The 18,479-nt window shown below is 39.5% G+C and overlaps 1 protein-coding gene across 9 annotated transcripts in view; it reads left to right on the forward strand.

The window, feature by feature from the left end:
* LRBA (LPS responsive beige-like anchor protein) overlaps positions 1–18,479 on the forward strand; it is a 611,727-nt gene that overhangs the window by 153,436 nt on the left and 439,812 nt on the right. For all 9 annotated transcript variants that reach the window (XM_019481504.2, XM_019481508.2, XM_019481505.2 and 6 more), the window contains exons 30-31: positions 1,356–1,803; positions 14,918–15,051. In XM_019481504.2, coding sequence (XP_019337049.1) covers positions 1,356–1,803; positions 14,918–15,051 — 582 coding nt within the window. The remainder of the gene's footprint in view (positions 1–1,355; positions 1,804–14,917; positions 15,052–18,479) is intronic.

The raw sequence follows: 18,479 nt of genomic DNA on the forward strand, positions 1-18,479 counted from the left end.
CTGCATTTGCAAGCAGCACGGCAAGCAGGGGGGGGCTGCAGCTGCTGCCGTCGCGTGCAGCCCTGCTGGGCAAGCCTGGAGCCAGGGCAGACACCCGTGTGTAGGCTGCGAGCGGCTGCAGCAGGGAGTTACAGATCAGGGAGGGGCTGCTTTTCCCCCACACTTCCCCCCTTACCTGAGTTTCCGGTGCGGTGCAGTGACACGGTCCCAGGCCAAAAGCCCCTGCTGAGGGTTCTGGCTGGGGGGGACAGGGCCAGGTGGGCACTGCTGTTGAAGGAGCCCTCCAGGGCTTCCAAAGGCAGATACATTTTAATTTTCTAAAATTTTTTTAGGGGCTCCATGGGCCAGATAAAATGGCCTCATGGGCCGGATCTGGCCTGCAGACCATATTTTGCCCGCTCCTTTTCTAGTGGCTGGAGGGTGGGGTGGGTGAACTTGAGGGCCCCCCCTCCCCTCGCCCCCGGACTGGGTGGGGGCTCCAGTACACCTGCCCCACCCTCCCACAGGGGGTACAAAAACCCCAGACCAAACTTCCTCCACTCCCTTCCCCACTTGAGGCTGAAAGGCAATGCAGACAGAAGTTAAAGAAGATGCTCTGTTTTGAAATGTCTTCATCTGACCCTTCAAAGGGGTCAGATTTTCACCTAATTGGCCATGTTTAAGCTGTCTGCAGCCATGAATTTGTTTGGTCACAGCTATAAATTGCTTTCTGTGGCCAGGTCAGGTAAAAATTGTCACTTCTGTCTGCACCCAAATATTTGCATCACTACCACTTAAAATATATAAACTTTATAACATAATTATCTAACTTGCTTAGAAATTCATGTGCTTCTGGTGGCTTGATAGTAATGAGAAAAACCCAGCTTTGCTGATGCTGTTTGGTGAATGATTAATTTAAATGGCTTAAATAACAGTGAAGACTTACTTAGCAGGAGGACTTGCTGGCTTTAGCTATGTAAATATTTGTAGGCCCATTATTTACTTTTGTTTACATGTCATTTTGTCCTCTCTCCTTTCATGATCAATTGATTTGATTTCCATCTTTTGAATATTGAGTTTTACCCCAATTTATTTCTATTGTCTTCGAGTTTTAATTTTGTAGAAATTTGGGGCAGAGAATAAAATACAAGTATCTGTCTTTCTTGTAGGGGGGAGAGAATTCAATGTAAAACGTAAGCCTATCCTTAAGTCTATTCTTCTAGTTTCCTGCCAAATACTGTTTTTTATATTAATGTAAAATATTTCTAGGTATGTATTTATTGATGATTGATTGTGTATTTTAGAAGAAATATGGCTGGTGGTGTTCTTTAATAGTGACATTGAAATACTTTTTCTTTCTGTTTGTGGGTAACCAGATGTAGAAAACCCCTCTGCTACTCTTGGTGGTTCAACTCCAGTTTCTGCTGAAGATTCTGAAAGTACATCCTCTGTACGAAGAAGAGACTCTGGCCTTGGAGAGGAGTCGACTTCAGGTCAAGCAAACAATTCAGATGTCGTAGCTGAAGCAGTACCTCAGTGTGTCAGCGCAGGCCCCGACGCCATCAGTGAAGCTCTATGCACACTTTCTTTAGAAGTCAATAAATCTCAGGAAAATCAAAGTGAGGCAGGAAATGAGTTGGATAATAAACCTGCATCTTCTGTAGCGGCTGCCAAAAATGTCAATGTAAAGGACATCCTTAGAAGCTTGGTTAGCACCCCAGCAGATGGGGCTGCAGTGGATGCTTCTCTTCTACCACCAACCTTCCTTGGAGCTCTTGGTGATCCAGCAGCTGAGCAGCCTGTGCAGTTCCATTCCTTTGATAGGTAATGTAATTTCTTTACTTGGTGTAGTTCAATATGTAAGGTAAGGTACTAAAAAGCTCTGTCCCATAGTAACCTGACATTTGTGCTTAAATAGCGGATGAATTACCAATATGATGTAATTTAATAATATGAGCATATTCAAATAATTCACAAATATCAGTTGAAAGGTGTTGACATCAGTTGAAAGGTGTGTTGATGTTACAGGAAAATGAAGTATGCGACCTGAGGATACCTTACTATGCTCTGCAAGACATTCATGTAATATTTTTACGTGTCTTATTAATTTATAGTGAAGGAAAGTAATAAGCATAATAGGCAACATATGTCAAAAGTATCAGACAAATTAAAATAATTTTTAATTGCAGGAGGGGAGACGGTCATCACATGGAATAGCTGAACTTTTCAGTAATAACACTGGATGAGATTGTGCACAATTGTGCATTAGTGCAAAACCAGAAACAACTAGGTAGAAGAAGTCTGAATGTAAAATATGTTGGTATAAAAGGCCAAGACCAACTTCTGGATGGTGGATAAAAGAGTATAACATTAACAAATATAACTTGCAACTAAAATTAATATTAAAAAACAGACTTCTTGGCTTAGTTAGGATTTGTCATGTTAGAAAATTTGTAAAGCTAATTCTTGCTTGAAAACACTAGAAGCTTGTGGGAGTTCATCCTTCCTTGGCATAGGAGTAATATATTTGGATGAGGCTTTTCTCTAATGATTTGAAGAATGCTCACTTGTATAAACTGAAAGTATAGTAAAATAATTTACTTTTTATTAGAGGTATAGTAATGTTTTTCACAGTTCAAATACCTCTGATTAAGAGAAGCAGTATTTAAGGCTGGAACGACTAGTATGTATGAAAATAGCAACTTGGGCAGGGTGCCCACAAGATGATTGAGTTCAGGATCCCGAGGAAAGGAGAGCAGCTGAGTAAGGACCCTAGACTTCAGAAAAGCAGACTTAGACTCACTCAGGGAACTCATGGGCATTGGGCAGGATTCCCTGTGAAGCCAGTCTGAGGGGGAGAAGAGTCCAGGGGAGCTGACTGTACTTCAAAGAAGTCTTACTGAGAGTGCAGAAACAAACCATCCCAATGCACAGGAAGACTAGCAAGTATGGCAGAAGACCAACTTGGCTTAGCAGGGAACTCGTCAGTAAACTAAATCTCAAAAAGGAAGCTTATAAGAAGCAGAAACTTGGACAAATAATTAGGGAGGTGTATAAGCCCATTGCTTGGGCATGCAGGGATGAAGTCTGGAAGGCCAAAGCGCAGTTGCAGTTATAACTAGCAAGGGTTGTGCAGGGCAACAAGAAGAGTTTCTATAACTATGCTGGTAGCAAGAGGAAGATCAGGGAAAGTGTGGGTCCCTTACTGAATTGGGAAGGCAACCTTGTGACAGAGGATCCAGAAAAGGCGGAAGCGCTCAATGCCTTTTTTGGCTCTGTCTCCACAGGCAAGGTCAGCTCCCAGATTACTGCACCTGGCAGCACAGTTTGGGGAGGAGGTGAGCAGCCAACAGTGGCAAAAGAACAGGTTAGGGACTATTTAGAAAAACTGGACATGTACAAGTCCATGGGGCCAGATGGGATGCACCCGAGGGTGCTGAAGGAGTTGGCTGATGTAATTGCAGAGCCACTGGCCATCATCTTTGAAAACTCATGGTGATCAGGAGAGGTCCCAGATAATTGGAAAAGGGCAAACATAGTGCCCATATTTAAAAAAGGGAAAAGGAGGATCCAGGGAACTACAGACCAGTCAGCCTCACCTCATAGAGCAGATCTTTAAGGAATCCATTTCTAAGCACTTGGAGAAGAAGGTGATTCAGATCAGTCAGCATGGATTTACTAAGGGGAAGTGATGCCTGACCAACCTGGATGCTTTTTGTGATGAGGTGGCTGGCTCTTAGGATATGGAGACCAGTGAATGTGGTGTACCTTAATTTTAGCAAGGCTTTTGGTACAGTCTCCCACAACATTCTCACAGGCAAGCTAAGGAAGTATGGGCTGAATGAATGGACTGTAAGGTGGATAGAAAACTGGCTGGAGCACTGGGCTCAGAAGGTAATAATCAATGGTTCGAAGTCTAGTTGGCAGCTGGAATCAAGTGGAGTGCCCCAGGGGTCTGTCCTGGGGCTGGTTTTGCTCAATGCATTCATCAACGACCTGGAAGATGGCATAGAGTGCACCCTCAGCAAATTTGCAGGTGACACCAAGCTGGGAAGAGTAGTAGATATGCTGGAGGGTAGGGCTAGGATTCAGTGTGACCTAGACAAATTGGAGGATTGGGCCAAAAGAAATCTCCTGAGGTTCAACAAGGACAGCTGCTAAGTCCTGCACTTGAGATGGAACAATCCCAAGCATCAGTATAGGCTGGGGGCCAACTGCTTAGCAGCAGGTCTGCAGAAAAGGACCTGGGGGTTACAGTGGACAGTAAGCTGAATATGAGTCAACAGCATGCCCTTGTTGCAAAGAAGGCTAATGGTATACTGGGCTGCATTGGTAGGAGAATTGCCAGCAGGTCAAGGGAAATGATTATTCCCCTCTATTCTGCACTAGTGAGGCTACATCTGGAGTACTGTGTTCAGTTTTGGGCCCCCACTACAGAAAGAATGCAGACAAACAGATGACAGAACAAGGAGCAATGGTCTCAAGCTGCAGCAAGGGAAGTTTAGGTTAGATATTAGGAAGAATTTTCTCACTAGGAGGGTAGTAAAACACTGGAACAGGTTACCCAGAGAGACTGGAATTTCCATCCTTGGAGGTTTTTAAGCCCTAGCTATACAAACCTTTGGCTGGGATGATCTGCTTGGGCATGGTCCAGCTTTGAGCAGAGGGGGTTGGACTAGATGACCTCCAGAGGTCCCTTCCAACCATAATTTTCTATGACTCTATGAAATGGCTACTTGAAATTCAAGTGCAGTTTCTGGGTCACTGGTGGAATGTATTTGTAGTGAGATGTTCACTAGCTTAATGGTTACATTATTTCATCATTTCCCCCCGTGTGTAGTCTGAATTTTTTTAAATCTCCATTTGTAAACTAGTGATTGTAAACCAGAGTGCTATGGCAGCCTGGTGAGCCTTGAGATGCTTTCAAGGGTGTCCTGGAGTGATACAAATATTTCAAATAGGAATCCATAGTGTCAAAAGTACTTTGAGACGTGGTGGTCTTTCTGAGTTCTTTGCAATAGAAACATTTTTCTTTTTTTTCTGTAATAAAAAAAAATGAAAACTGGGAGCTGGCATTTTCTGAGCGATGCTGTGAGAGAGAGAGATAAGATTGAGAACCACTGTTTTTCAGGGCAGGAACCATATTTTAGTATTTTGCCTGAATGATTATTTGGCCTGTGATTCTAATTGGGTCTTTGGTGTGCCATTTATTTTAGCATTTTGTAAATTGGTTTCAAGAACCGTTAATTCAATTTTTACTCCTTATAATGCCGTTTTTATAACAAATTGCTTTATATGCCACCAAGTTATACATCTTGGTGATCAGACCCAACAATGTCTAATTATTGCCACAAAAGAAAAGTTGGTGAATAATAACAATAATAGTAGTAGGAGTTAGTAGTAACACCACCACCAGGGCGTAGCCAGTAGAGGCAGAGGTTTTCATGCACCAAAAATCCTCAATCCTCAGTGGTAAGTGCTGCTCTAAGTGTCTGGCAAAGTACTGTGAGCAGAAGAATGAAAAAAATGACAAGTTACCTTTGCGCAGTGCCTGGTCTCTGCTATAGTGATGGTCAGTTGCGTACTTGGTGGTGGTAGAGCAGAGAGCAAGTACAGCTTGGTGCCTTAACTTCTCATTTCCTCACTTTTGTCAGTTTGCTTGTACCTATGGAATTTTTTAATTTCCTTACTTTCGTGAGCATATCAGGTAGACAAAGATGTGTTTAATGGATGCATATTTTACCTCAAATCAATTATGATGTGCATGTCACTACCAGAATCCCCCATTTATGGTAAATCTATTAATCTATAATAGAATACACAGCTAACTAGCTCATAAATCAAGATTTTTAAATTTGGTATAAAATATTAAATCCAGCATCAGAGAAAGTAGCTATAAGTGAGAAATTTTTGTATTTAAATAATATAGAAGGAGAAAATAATTTTACGAACACTTAGAGGTGATTCTTTCTGTATTTAATCTTAAACTGATAAGTTTTTCTTAATTCACATCAGTATACTGGTGGGGCAATGTTATTTTGTTGGAGGGAAACTAGTAGAGTTAGAAATAATTGCTTTTATCTCTGGGGGCACATGAAAATAGTAACAGTACAGTGGGAAACTTTGGAAGAGCAGACATCAGGATGCTCTCTGTAACTTACAGTGTCTGGTTTGCATTTAGTGTATTGTCTGGTGGTGAACACAAAGCTCAGTGAGTACATTTTTTTTCATTTTTTTAAGACACCTTGTTAAAAGTTGTTCCCATGTAGCAGTTTACCAATGGAATATCTCTGGGAATTTCAAAGCATCTCTGATCCTGTATTTATCTCAGGAATGCTGTGTCAGAAATCAAAACTCTCCTCATATCTTAAGGATTATCAACTTCCCAGCCATAGCTGGAGAGTATACAGTAACAGCTATGTGAGTGAAACCTTGCTGAAAGGCTGCCAGGTTGCAGGCCTTTGCAAACAACAAGGTGTGCGCGCTCATTCCCATGCCAAAAATCTTCCTCTTATCTTATGTGAAGATCCAATCTGGTGATTAGTGGGTGCCAGGGGTTTATCTTGATATAGTTCAAGGCCTGGGCTGGCTTTTTCACGAAGTCCATGGAGACAGAGAATTAACCCAGTCCAATTTTAGGATGTCCTGAAACTCCCTTTTTTATACAAGAAAATATTATTAATGTTTATGAATAAAATAATACTAGTTTGAGGGAGGAGAGGAAATAATTTCAGCTAAAAATGATGATGAAGCTTTTCTTCTATTTAGACAAAGAGAAAATCTATAGCATGACATCTCATATGTAATATAAAATAAAATCTTAGCTTCTTTGGACTTAAAGTGCTCTTTGTGGACACATTCAGTAATTGTGTCATTAAAGAAAGCTGATATCTAGGGTATAAGTGAAACATGCTATTAAACTATTTTTGCTGTGTGGTGCTTGAATCTGAGGCTTAGCTGTAACTTATGAAACATTTTTAATAAGCTTGTTCACTTTTTGGAATGTTACATGCAAGCTGCTTAGTTTGGCTCAGTCTCTCTGGATTCTTTGTACTGTGGCATGTATGCCCCTTTACAGTTGTTGAACAATATGTTTCAGATAAAATTGAATTAAATCCATAAGTCATATTTTCTACAGAATAAATAAATGTAAGTTTCATCTACTAAAGTTTGAGAGAATAACCATGCACGCACTCTCTCAGATAGAGCTCTTGGTTGCAGGTAAGAACAGAAGAGGAGGACAAGAGAGCTTCTTCAGAAAGGTCCAGAAACTATGAGAAGCTCTTCCCTTTTGTGACCTAACTCTTGGGATAGAGGAGTGCATAGATTTTTCACCACCTTGTGGTCACTGATTCCTGAATGGGAGTTTATTTTTTGTGACCTCTCCAGTTCAGTTCAGGCTCTGCATACCCAAAGGAGACTTCTCTCCAGATCTCTAGGGCCCCCTGGATGCTCTGAACAAAGCTGAGGTCCTATTATGATGAACACTGGAGTGGAGAGTGGGGCTCTAGTACCTTTCCTTCTTCAGCTTCTCGTAATGAATATCTTCTTTCTCTCTTAAAAATAATTCCTACCTGTTTGTTTTGAGTCGCAGAAAGTAACTGATGAGGTTTTTGGTGGTTTAACTGTGACCTGTAGAATTCCATTTATTAGCAGTCAAACTGGCCAAACTGGTTATTTTTTGGTCCGCCTCTGCCGAAAGTAGAAGTACTGGTATTTTGTGTTTGCAGATTATTAAGAGAAAACTGTTGAGCAGATTGGGTTTACATTCAGAAGCCTAATTTCATGATCCCAAGTTCACAGATTTAATTATTTTACCAGTGGAACACTTGAATTCCTCAAAAACGCTAGGGCTTATGCCATTGTAGGTTTTTTTTTTTTCCTCTGGTAAATTTTTTGAACTCCCCATAAAATGATGATGGAATAGGGTCCATACTCTCTTCACCATTTCTACTTAAACTTTAAGAGATGGTCTTGTTTCCCCTTCTGCCCTGAGTGCAAAAAGACGTAGGAGCCAAAATATATTCAGCAGTGGACAGCAGAGCCTGTAATCTGACATTGGTGGACTAGGGTGCCACTTCTCTTTTAAGAGGTAGACAGTAGGGCTGTACAAAGCTTTGGGTGGAGATTCAGTTTAGAGGAGATTCAGCCTGATTCTGTGACTGAATCTGAATTGAATCAGCAAACCAATAAAAAGGTCTGAATTGATTTGAAGCCTCTGAATCAATTCAGAAAAGATTTGGCAACTCAGGCAGTCCCCGCTTGCTGCTGCAGGGAGCTGGACCTGGGCTCCGTGCTGTTAAGTAGGAGGCGGGGCGGGGGAGGTGGAAGAGGGGAGAAGGGGACCATGGGGGGACCCCTGCCCCCCTCCTGCTCTCCCAGCCCTGACCCTCACCTGGCCCCAGTGTCTCAGCTCTTTCTTAAAAAAAAAAAAAAAAAGCCCCATACTCACTGGGTGCTGCAGCGGCTGTCAGGGCTTCTCGGGGTTCATGGCAGAGCTCCCGCATGCAGCATGAGGCAGTGGGGCGCAGTGGGGATTGCACCCCTACCTGGCAGGAGCTGGAGAGCAGGCAGGGGATGGGGGGCCTGTGTGATTCGGCAGCCGAATGTCTGAATCAGATTTGGCTGAATCGATTTGGGATAGTGGTTCAAATCACTGAATAGAATCCCTGTCAGCTGAATCTGAAGCAAATACCAGCCACTTCTCACAGGCCTAGTGGGCAGAACACAGGCAAAGTTTGCTTGTGATTGCCTTCATTGCCCTCTAACTCGTCATAAGAGCCCTATATTTTTGGTGCCCCAGGGTAGTGTTAAAAGTAAGATGTTAGGAATTAAATTGTAGTAAGTTCCCATGTGCCAGTAGGAGTTACAATTTCTGTATCTATCTATTTATTTCTTTTTAAAATGACTATGAGATCATTAGTTTGGTCTGGCCCTTGGTCTTCTAACTATTTGAGTCGAGCCCAAACAAATGGTGTAACTTAAAATATATTTTAGTGTTAATGGCAGATGTGTCAGTATACTCAGCAAGCAAGGGAAAATGTAGCCATAAACATTTTGCATTTTTATATCAATACAAGTTGGCATTCTTAAAACTGAGGCAAGCATTTCATTAAGTGAATCCGTGCAGAGTTTGTCAGAGTAGATCAGTTCTATGTTAGCTTTTTGTCTTTGGAAGCCACTGTTCAGATCTGTACTCATTCAGCGGTGAATAATTGTCTACCATGTGAACTCGTCTTAAGCCTGAGTATAATTGGGACTAATAGCATACTGACCTTCTGGCTAAGATATATTTATGGCTGGCTGCTGGTTTCCTCTGTATCTGACCCATGTTTATCAATTTGTGTGCTGTAACTTTTTACTTTGTGCATTAAAGATTTTCTTTTTAATTAAAACCAAAAGCACCTGAAGAAGTCACAGTGAGGCAACCTGATAAAGATGTTTTCATGTTTACAAATGTATTGAGGTTAAGCACTATTCAGAAAAATGTCTAAAAATGTTTTGGTTTTGGTATTTTGCTAGTTTACATTAACTTGCCCATAACAGGAGCAATATGTGGTATAATTTAAATAAAATGATGAAAATATAAATTAAATTACACGGTAGAATGTTTTAGATGTAACAGGGATAAAATGAGTTCATGGGTAATCTTCTGTGTGATTAACTTTTTAAGGATGGTAAAATTGACATAGCAAATAAGTTTTTAAGGCATTACTCTTGTAGAACAAAGGCCTACTCCAAATTAATTGGTGTTTATGGATATTTATTCTAAATTATCTGTTTATTGTATATATGTATTTGATTTGTATGCTACCCTACCCTTTAAAGGCTCAGGGCAGCTTATATGTGTAACATTTTTTGTTTAGTAACTGATTTGTTTTAAAAAGTATCTTATTAGTGTATGATCTTCCTTTGGATCAGCACAGGTTGTCCTCACAGGTGGTGGAGAGGGGCTTGAAAAACTTAATCGATGTGATATTAGCAATCATTTTACCAATTTAATGCAAGACACATGGACCATTTACAATAATCATTGATCTGTTAAACTAATTCTAATTGTTTTTCTTTACTTAATCATTTAGAGATATTCCTAGTTAGATACTTAGATAAAATATCAATATAAATGTCTAAGGAACTGTATTAGAGCTTACCAAAATAACAGTTTTAAACAGAGAACCCCTAAGGTATTTGGTCTGTAATTTAAATGTACCCTTGCATGTCCTACAACATGAATAAGTGCAGTGTTTACTTGAATACAAGATGACCCTGAATATAAAGCAACCCCCCCCAATAATTAGATTCTATAGAGGAAACATTTATAAATTTGTTATAATTTTTCAGGTATAGAATTTCATTATTGAGGGTGCTGTCCTAAATTCATTTCCTGCCTCTGCTAGAGTGGGGAAAATAGTGGCTGGGGGCGAGGGTCAGATGACCCCTTTGCCCTCTGCCCCCTCAACTTCTTCCCTTCAACTTCTAGTCCTCAATACTTTCACACCCTGCTCAGGCTCTGTTCCCTCCCCAAGCATAATGTGGAAGTGAGTTGCATGTGACAGTAAAGGATTGCTAAGGACAGAGAGGATAACAGAAACCACTCTGTGGAACAGGAGACTGCTGTGGGCTTGACACAGGCCTCAACCTTGACTGCTGCCAATTTCAGCACAGGTACTCCCTAAATATACCACTTTTGTGCCTTCTTATATATAGCACAAACTGGGCATGATATTAATCCAGAGCCAATGGGCTCATAACTTACCATATAGCCCCTTGGGTTGGACCCCAGCAAAGTCAACAACATTTCAAGCCATGGTGACCTCACAGTCCAGCACTGCTGAGTGTGTGTGTGTGTGTGTGTGTGTGTGTGTGTGTGTGTGTGTGTATGTGTACTTCAGCTACATATGCATTTTATGGGCATGCCCAGCATAAGCTGCATTCGGTCAATTTCATAGTTGGTTTCCATGATTGAACACATACTGCTACTTCCAGCAGTTTAATGATAGCCAAAATATTTAATAGGGTGGGTTTGCTGGTATATGAATATAAGATGAGGGGCTTTATTTCCCATGCTGACTGAGCAGGGCAAGCTTATTTTATATTTGAGTAAATATGGTAAACCACACTACTTTCAATTGATGTGCCTTGGTTTCATATTTTTGGAATCATTCTTTTGAACTCCTTAAAATAAATTCTGGAGCTATATTATTGTTTGATTGCATTGCTTAAAATGTGTGTATGTGTATAATAGTGTTGGAGTGATGTTATAGCTGTGATGGTCCAGGATTTATGCAAAAGGCAAAGATTTTTTTGGGTGATAGCTTTTCTTGAACCAGCTGTATAACTGGAATAAAGTTAAACAAGCTTAAAAATGCAAAGCATTATTTTGCATTCAAAAGCTTGTCTAAATGTATCCCAACTGTACAGCTAGTCCAGTAAAAGATTTCACCCAAGAAAGTGCTCATATTTTTCCCTCTTCATCTCCCTCTCCCGTGTATGTGGATATATACATAAATTCGCAGAGTACAGGTGTGTTTGTATATTAGTTGTATCTGTACCAGTATTTTTACATAACTGTGTGTGTATAAAAAGAAAAGTTGTACAGAACAAATAGATTACATACAGAATGCAGTAATTTAAACACTTTTTAAAAATATTGGGGGTGGGATAAAGCTTAGTTATGAAAGGCAGATGTTATGTATTTTAATATTTCACTTAATTCTTTTTGAGATTTAATTTTGACTTTTGACACAGGAGCTCATGGTGATTCTGATTGGCTGAGAGCAGAGTGAGTTCAGAGATGTCTTACATAAAACTTTTGGGTCCATCACAGTCCTTCCCATGATGCAACCCAGCTCATAGAAGAGAACAGGTTCTGAAGCCCTGAAACTACTATGGTCTTGTGCTTTGTGGCATCCTGGTGGCATTTTACTTTTGTGTGTCTAAAACATTTTATTTATTTGGCTTTTCAATAAAAAGTGAAAAAAAAAGATGTGTAGGCAGTAGATCTTTATTGTGAAAAGCTTGGCTTAGGCAGGGAAAGGAAAAACTTCTTTGAGCAACCGTAAGTGAGGCAATTTCTGTAACTTCTAGCATGTCAGGGCTTGTATTCCTTATCTTTTTTTAGCTCTATCACAGGTTCTTCTATACTTTAAACTTTCAAGAGTCAGGACTATTTTTTCCTAGTGTCAGTTGTCAGCTGCAGAGGGGCAAAGTGAAGGATTATGTGGGAATATGTGGTATAAGAGATACTGTTACCTCTTCTTCCCACCCCCTGCTTTTAGAGGTTTCAAGTATAGGTGGATTTGATATTGCAGAAGGTTATATATTACTGTTGGTCTACCTTAGCTGTTTATCAGAGCTTTTGGCAATGAGTAACATCAGTTTTTGGGATCAATACTTGCTATGGAAGTACTTTCCTTATAAATTACTAGTTAAGAATAGTATATAACATTTTTCTAAAATTCCTTCTAAATCAAAACTTACTTTGTATGTTCTCGGTCCAAAAAAGAGGAAGATTATAAGATCTGAAATGAATGGAATGTTATCAGACACTGATGTACTCTACTGTAAGAATCCCCCTGCAGACCTTGAGAAGACAGATGCTTCATAATTCCTTGGAGACCCTTTAGTGGAAGCAGCTTTGCAGTTAGTTGTAGTTTTCACAGGCATTTAGAGGGTGCAAGACCTACTCATTTGTTTCCTGTGAATTCTGACTGACTTTAGACAGTTTAACAGTTTAATCCAAAATAAATTAATTTAAAAAGAGAGAGAATACGGGAGATATTTTGTTCTTAAGCTAATTGAATCTCTTCCAGTGTCAAACTAATTGCATTGGCAATGGAGGCAAAATAAAACGACTATAAAAAGAGACTATTTTCAGTGCATCATAATAACTATGTTGTTCAAAGTCCTAACAGATCCAGAATGTGTCACCAACTATAACTCATGTATTGTTTTGAATTATACTGGATCCTATCCAATTTTGTTGTAAAACAAATTGTTTTTGTTAGTAGCAACTAGATAGAGTGCTACTGTAAATCTTTTGGGGTAAGAAAACTGCTGTTTCCAGGTTTTACAATAATATTTGATACAGCCCATGTGAATGCATCTGCATTTATAAAATGTCTTTAGACCTCAAGGCACTTGGGGAGCTTTCTTAGTTTAATATTTTATTGAAAAACTTGACAATAAAACTACTTAAATCCCACAAGGAAATGTATATAAAACTTAGCTGTTGGGGTCTCAGATGCTGGAGGCGCATTGAAATACTAAGAGTATACCCATATCCCTAAAACCCTGTAAATTTTATATTGGTCTTCCACCACCTTCCTGTTTTTCAACTTGCAGTACAGAAGAGCAATAATGCTACCAAGGTGTTGCATTTCAGTGATGGAGGGGAGGTATTGCTTTTCTTATATCCTGTAATACAAAGCTTAATAGGAATGTATGTATAATTTAGCAAACAGTGTATAGATTGATATAAATTATTTTTTTCTAATATGTAGTACATGTTCCTAATACACTCATGTATGTAATAGGGAAATTCATGGTTTAAGCTCAGTGTTGTGGCTTGGGGCTCAGGTGGCTGTTGCTTCTATTTTTTAGTATATAGTTAACATTAGCAGTCACCCTTATAATGATGTGACACAGGCTATCCCCAAGTATGGGGGCTGCCTGCTCCTGGCATTAGCAAGGTTGATTTAATCAGTAACACAGTCTAGCTTCAGTGACATCCATTGGACTGAAAGAGAAAGTCAACAGTGATTTCCCACCCCCTCTTTTTTTCTTTTAACTAAAATTGTTTAAAAGTATAGAAAAACCTCTTCCACTCCTGTTACCACACCTGAATTTGGATCAAGTTTCTAAGTAACTTTTATTTAGAAAATGAATACTTTAAAGCTATTAAGGGAATACTTTCAGTGTAGTAATACTACTGTCAACAAAAGATGTGATTAAATAAATTGAATGTTGAAGACTTTCCGCTTACAGTTAACACCAGGTAATTAAAAGTAAGCGCTGCTGTGGGAGTGCATTATATATCAGCTGTACTCTTTACCTCATTAGCTAGGTTTTTGCATGTTTATGGAGCTAACTTGCAATTAAAAATGCCTTTAATATATGCTTATCCATACGCTTAGCAAGGTCTTTTAGGTATTTGGAATAAAGTACTACAATTTAATTGAAAGTAGTATAGCATAAATAGATGTCTGAGTAATGTACAAGATAAATCTCAGTGCTGAACTTTGACGTTTTACATCTATTCCTCTTGTCATGATTATTGTTGAATATAATGCCTGAAATTTGGCTTGTGTAAAGAATGAGGGTTGTATCTTCAACTCTGATTTAATAAATAAACTTAATTTGTTCAGATACATTCACATTTTAATGCTGCGTAGGTTCTAGTTGAAGTTTAGTGCAGACATTAATGTTGGTATTATACGTTAGCATTTTTGGATGGCTTTTAATTACAATAAAGGACTATGCCAATCAAAGATCTTCTATACTAAAGTAGAACTGAAGTGGGTATACCACACTGTTTTCATTTAGAAAACCTTGGTATCTAGGGACATTTTGCATCCTTCTGTCATGACCTGTGTTAAGGGATAGTGTTATACTTAAATCCCAATATGAGTAATTACAAAAGAAAAATCCAGTTTTACAGGAACCAGCTTGGATCCCAAAATAACTCCTTCTCTCAGTATGTATCTGACCCTGTAGTTTGAGTTGGCTACAGTTGTGGAATTGAATATTAGAGCTATACTTTTAAAAACAAAAAAAGAGAGAGAGAGTGGATGGGAAGGAAGGACACAGAGAAAGCTTTTGTGCATATTTTGAGAGAGGAAACATAGGGCAAAGCAGGCATGTCATTTCTCATGTTTGTAAATAGTAGGGTGAATCCTAAAATGGTACTATTCACTAACTTTGTGAATTTCTTCTGTAGGAGTGTTGTTGTACCTCCAAAGAAGTCAACCGGTTCCTCTTCTGCAGCTACTACGAATCTACCCACGCATGCAGTGAGTGTGGTTTCTTCGCTAGACTCGGCGCAGGCCCCAGACCTGACAAAGGAATCTCCTGGTGAGTCAGAGTAAATAAGGATGGTCTAACAAAAAGTAAAAAGTCGATGGAAATGAAATTGTCTGTAAGTAGAATCTATATGAATGAGGAACTATTTTGACAGTTCATATCCATATCCAAAAAACTTTGGAAATTTGAATATTAGTCAGATGATAACTGAGGGTATTACATAAGTTCTTTTTCCATTATGAGAGTAGGAAAGTAAAGAACTTGTTCTCTTTTAAATTCTACCACGCTTACAAAAATATTGCTTTTTTTTCCTATTGATAAAATGTGTCTTAATTACTATTAGAATGATGCTATATCTAGAAACTTTTTTTCTGCCTCAGTATTTCTGGTATAACAAGTGTTGTGTTACCAGATCAGAGTATTATGCCTCTGAGGCCAAGATCCTGCAAGCTGCTTTGCACATGCCATGTGTCGTGTACCTACATTATAGTGGCTTCCAAAGCTGCTTGTTATCCTGTCTCTAACAAAAGCCAGTAACGATACTTCAGAAGACGACAAAATGCCTCTGTTAAATCTAGCTCATTTCGCAATGGTTTCATGTGGGTAGAAGAAAAAGAAAATTCCTTTCTGAGACTTTACCAGTGATCAACTTGCACGTTAAAACGATTACTCCTATCATTCTTTACTTGCATGTTGTGGTTGCACAAGCTTACAAAGCTAACTTCTTTTTAAAATAAGAATCCTCTTACAGTATTTCTCACTGACCACTGGTAACATTAAAGTATACAAGCTGTATACGGGCGTGTGTGTGTGTGTGTGTGTGTGTGTGTGTGTGTGTGTGTGTGTGTGTGTGTGTGTATACACACATGTATGTATGTATGTATAAAAAATGTTTCTTTATTCAACATTTCCTTCCTTTAACTTGATTGTATTCTCTTGTTTTCCCATAAGACAAAACAAATACAAATGTATGATTGTTTTAAACAGTACTTTCCATAATTCTAAAATGATTGTTTTCTGAAAAAATTGGGAGATTGTTAAAAAGCAGAAGTTAGTCATAATTAGCATAAGAATTGCAATCCTAATATATTGTAATAGCTTCCTACTTCAGAGTATTTTTTTTTATTTTTAAAAGTTTTTTTCCAGTTGAGTAAAAAAAATCTTGACATTTGTAAATTGTAGTTCAATTAAAGATATTTGCACTAATAATGGGTCCAAAAATGTTGTGTAGAAGGACTTCAAATATCTTAACCTGATGTCAACTTTGCACAGCTGACAACCTGAGGGTATGCATATTTTTGCATTTGGAGCTGATCCAAAAAGGGAATATTTCAAAAGGGCAGCAGTCATTATGTTCCAGGTTTGTCCACACATAACAAATAGAATGATTTGAATGTAGCAAAACTGCTCCAACTCTGAAACCAGATGAAGTCATGTTTAAAGTTGGAGTGATTTTGCTCAGCTTGAATCATTCCTGTCTTGTCCACATATAACAATAAGAACATAACAGCTGCTACCTTTTGAAACGGCTCCAAATGTATGGGTGTCCATACGCTGGGTAATTACTGTTGTTAGTCTTCAGTGAGGATAGACAGTAGGGTGGGTCATCTATAAAGAAGTGGTCCTTTGATCTCTGAGGTTCTCTAGCCTTTCTGTATGGCAGATAAATAGATGTTTAACCTGTATAGTCAGAAGGCAGGGTAAATTTGAACCTTATAGACTAACTAAATCCATAGATGCATACAGAAGTAAGCAGGAATTACTTCATCAGGTCCTACAATGGGACTGAAGGAAGCAGAGATTCTAAATCACATGTGCTGTGCCAGGCCTAGGGAGCTGGAAACTGTGCCCACACCACTGCTACTTTTCACCACCTTCATCTTCCCCAAGCTGTGGAGTGTGGGCACAGCTTCCACCTGGTGGGGAGCTGCACCAGGGGCAGGTTGTAGGGGGAAAAATGGCAGCAGCACAGAAGCAGCTTCTAGCTCCCCAGCCCTGGCACAGCTCCCTTTTGGGTGGAAGCTGTACTTGCGCTGTATGTGGGGAGCTGGATCTGGGTAGGCTGGGAAAAGCAGTGACGGTGTGGGTGCAGCTCTTAGCCTGCGGGTGGCTGTCCCAGGGCCAGGGAGCTGGAGGCTGCTTCCACATTACCATCTCTACTCCCTGCAGCTGGGCCCCAGGGCAGCTTGCTGCCAGCTGGAAGCTGTGCTCACACCACATTTGGGCAGTGGGGGTGATGAAAGAAGCAGCAGTGGTGCGAGCACAGCTCCCAGCTGTGTGGTGCTGGCAGGGGCACAGGGAAAGCCTTTTGCCTCTGATACACCATGGAAGCCACCTGACATGTGTTGAACTGGAGCTGGTTTGTTCTGGCTTACAGCTTGAAAAAAGTTGCTAGCTCCTGGCTTAGATGATACTTAACATGATCCAGTCAGTGGATGATTTCTTGTTCTGCAGCTTCCCATTCAAATTAATTTTTTTAAGTTTTGTTCACAAAGAGCAACTTGCTAAAGGTTTGCTTTTTTGGTCAATCATTGTACAGTCCTAAGGCTGTGCACGCTTTTATGGTTGTCTTTGCCCAGCAGAATCACCAAATTGCATGCTAAGGCTTTGTCCTGAACCAAATCCCTGTGTCAAGGAAGCGTCCATCTTTATTTGCTTGCTAGGCAATTCTTTGTAGTGCAAGAGCTAATTGCTTCTCTGCCTTGCTAATCTTGTATCGAAATTAAAAAAGCCCAAAAAACCCCTTCCTCAGTTCTCTAGTGTGTGTATTTATTGTCAACTCTGTCGTCTTTAACTCCCTGCAAGGTTACATGAGGGAGTTGTGCAGATCTGGTTGCAACCGTGATACAGGAAAGGAAAAAGCTTTTTGAAATTCAATACCTTCTTACTGTTTGATACAGAGAGGAAATTCGGGTCTATCACTAAAATTGCAGGAGATAGCAGTTTGCTAGTTTAGGCAATGTCTAGACTACGAAAATTGGTTGTGTTTTAAACACGTCATAGTTCTAGAGGGAGGATAAAGTTAACCATGAGCCACTAGCATGTTTTTAACAGAGTTAAATCCTTGGTTACATTGAATTTGTTTGTTAAAATGCTAGCTACTATATGTTTTCTTAAGGTAAAAAGATCCTAGGTTATTGTATATTGGCAAATAAAGTATTTTTACTTGAGAGCAAATTAGGAATTCAGCTAGCAGGCTCGGAATTTTTTTTTGTTTTTGGTAAGATTGATCTGGGAATATATGAAATGCTGCTTTACTCTAACATGTATAAGTAATCCAGACAAAAACAATAATGGTGTAATTTTGCAGCAGTGTAACTTCCAGAATGTCTGGACGTGTTGGCAAAAATGAGACTTCTAATCTAAAATGATACGCATAGAAAGAAACTAAGCAGGATTAAAAATACCAGACATGTTTGGACTGGCAATCTTATTAATTAGAAGGAAAAACTTAAGTGATGCATAAAATCATGCCTAAA

Source organism: Alligator mississippiensis, chromosome 2 (genome assembly GCF_030867095.1).
Source record: "Alligator mississippiensis isolate rAllMis1 chromosome 2, rAllMis1, whole genome shotgun sequence".
In the NCBI taxonomy this organism is placed as follows: domain Eukaryota; kingdom Metazoa; phylum Chordata; order Crocodylia; family Alligatoridae; genus Alligator; species Alligator mississippiensis.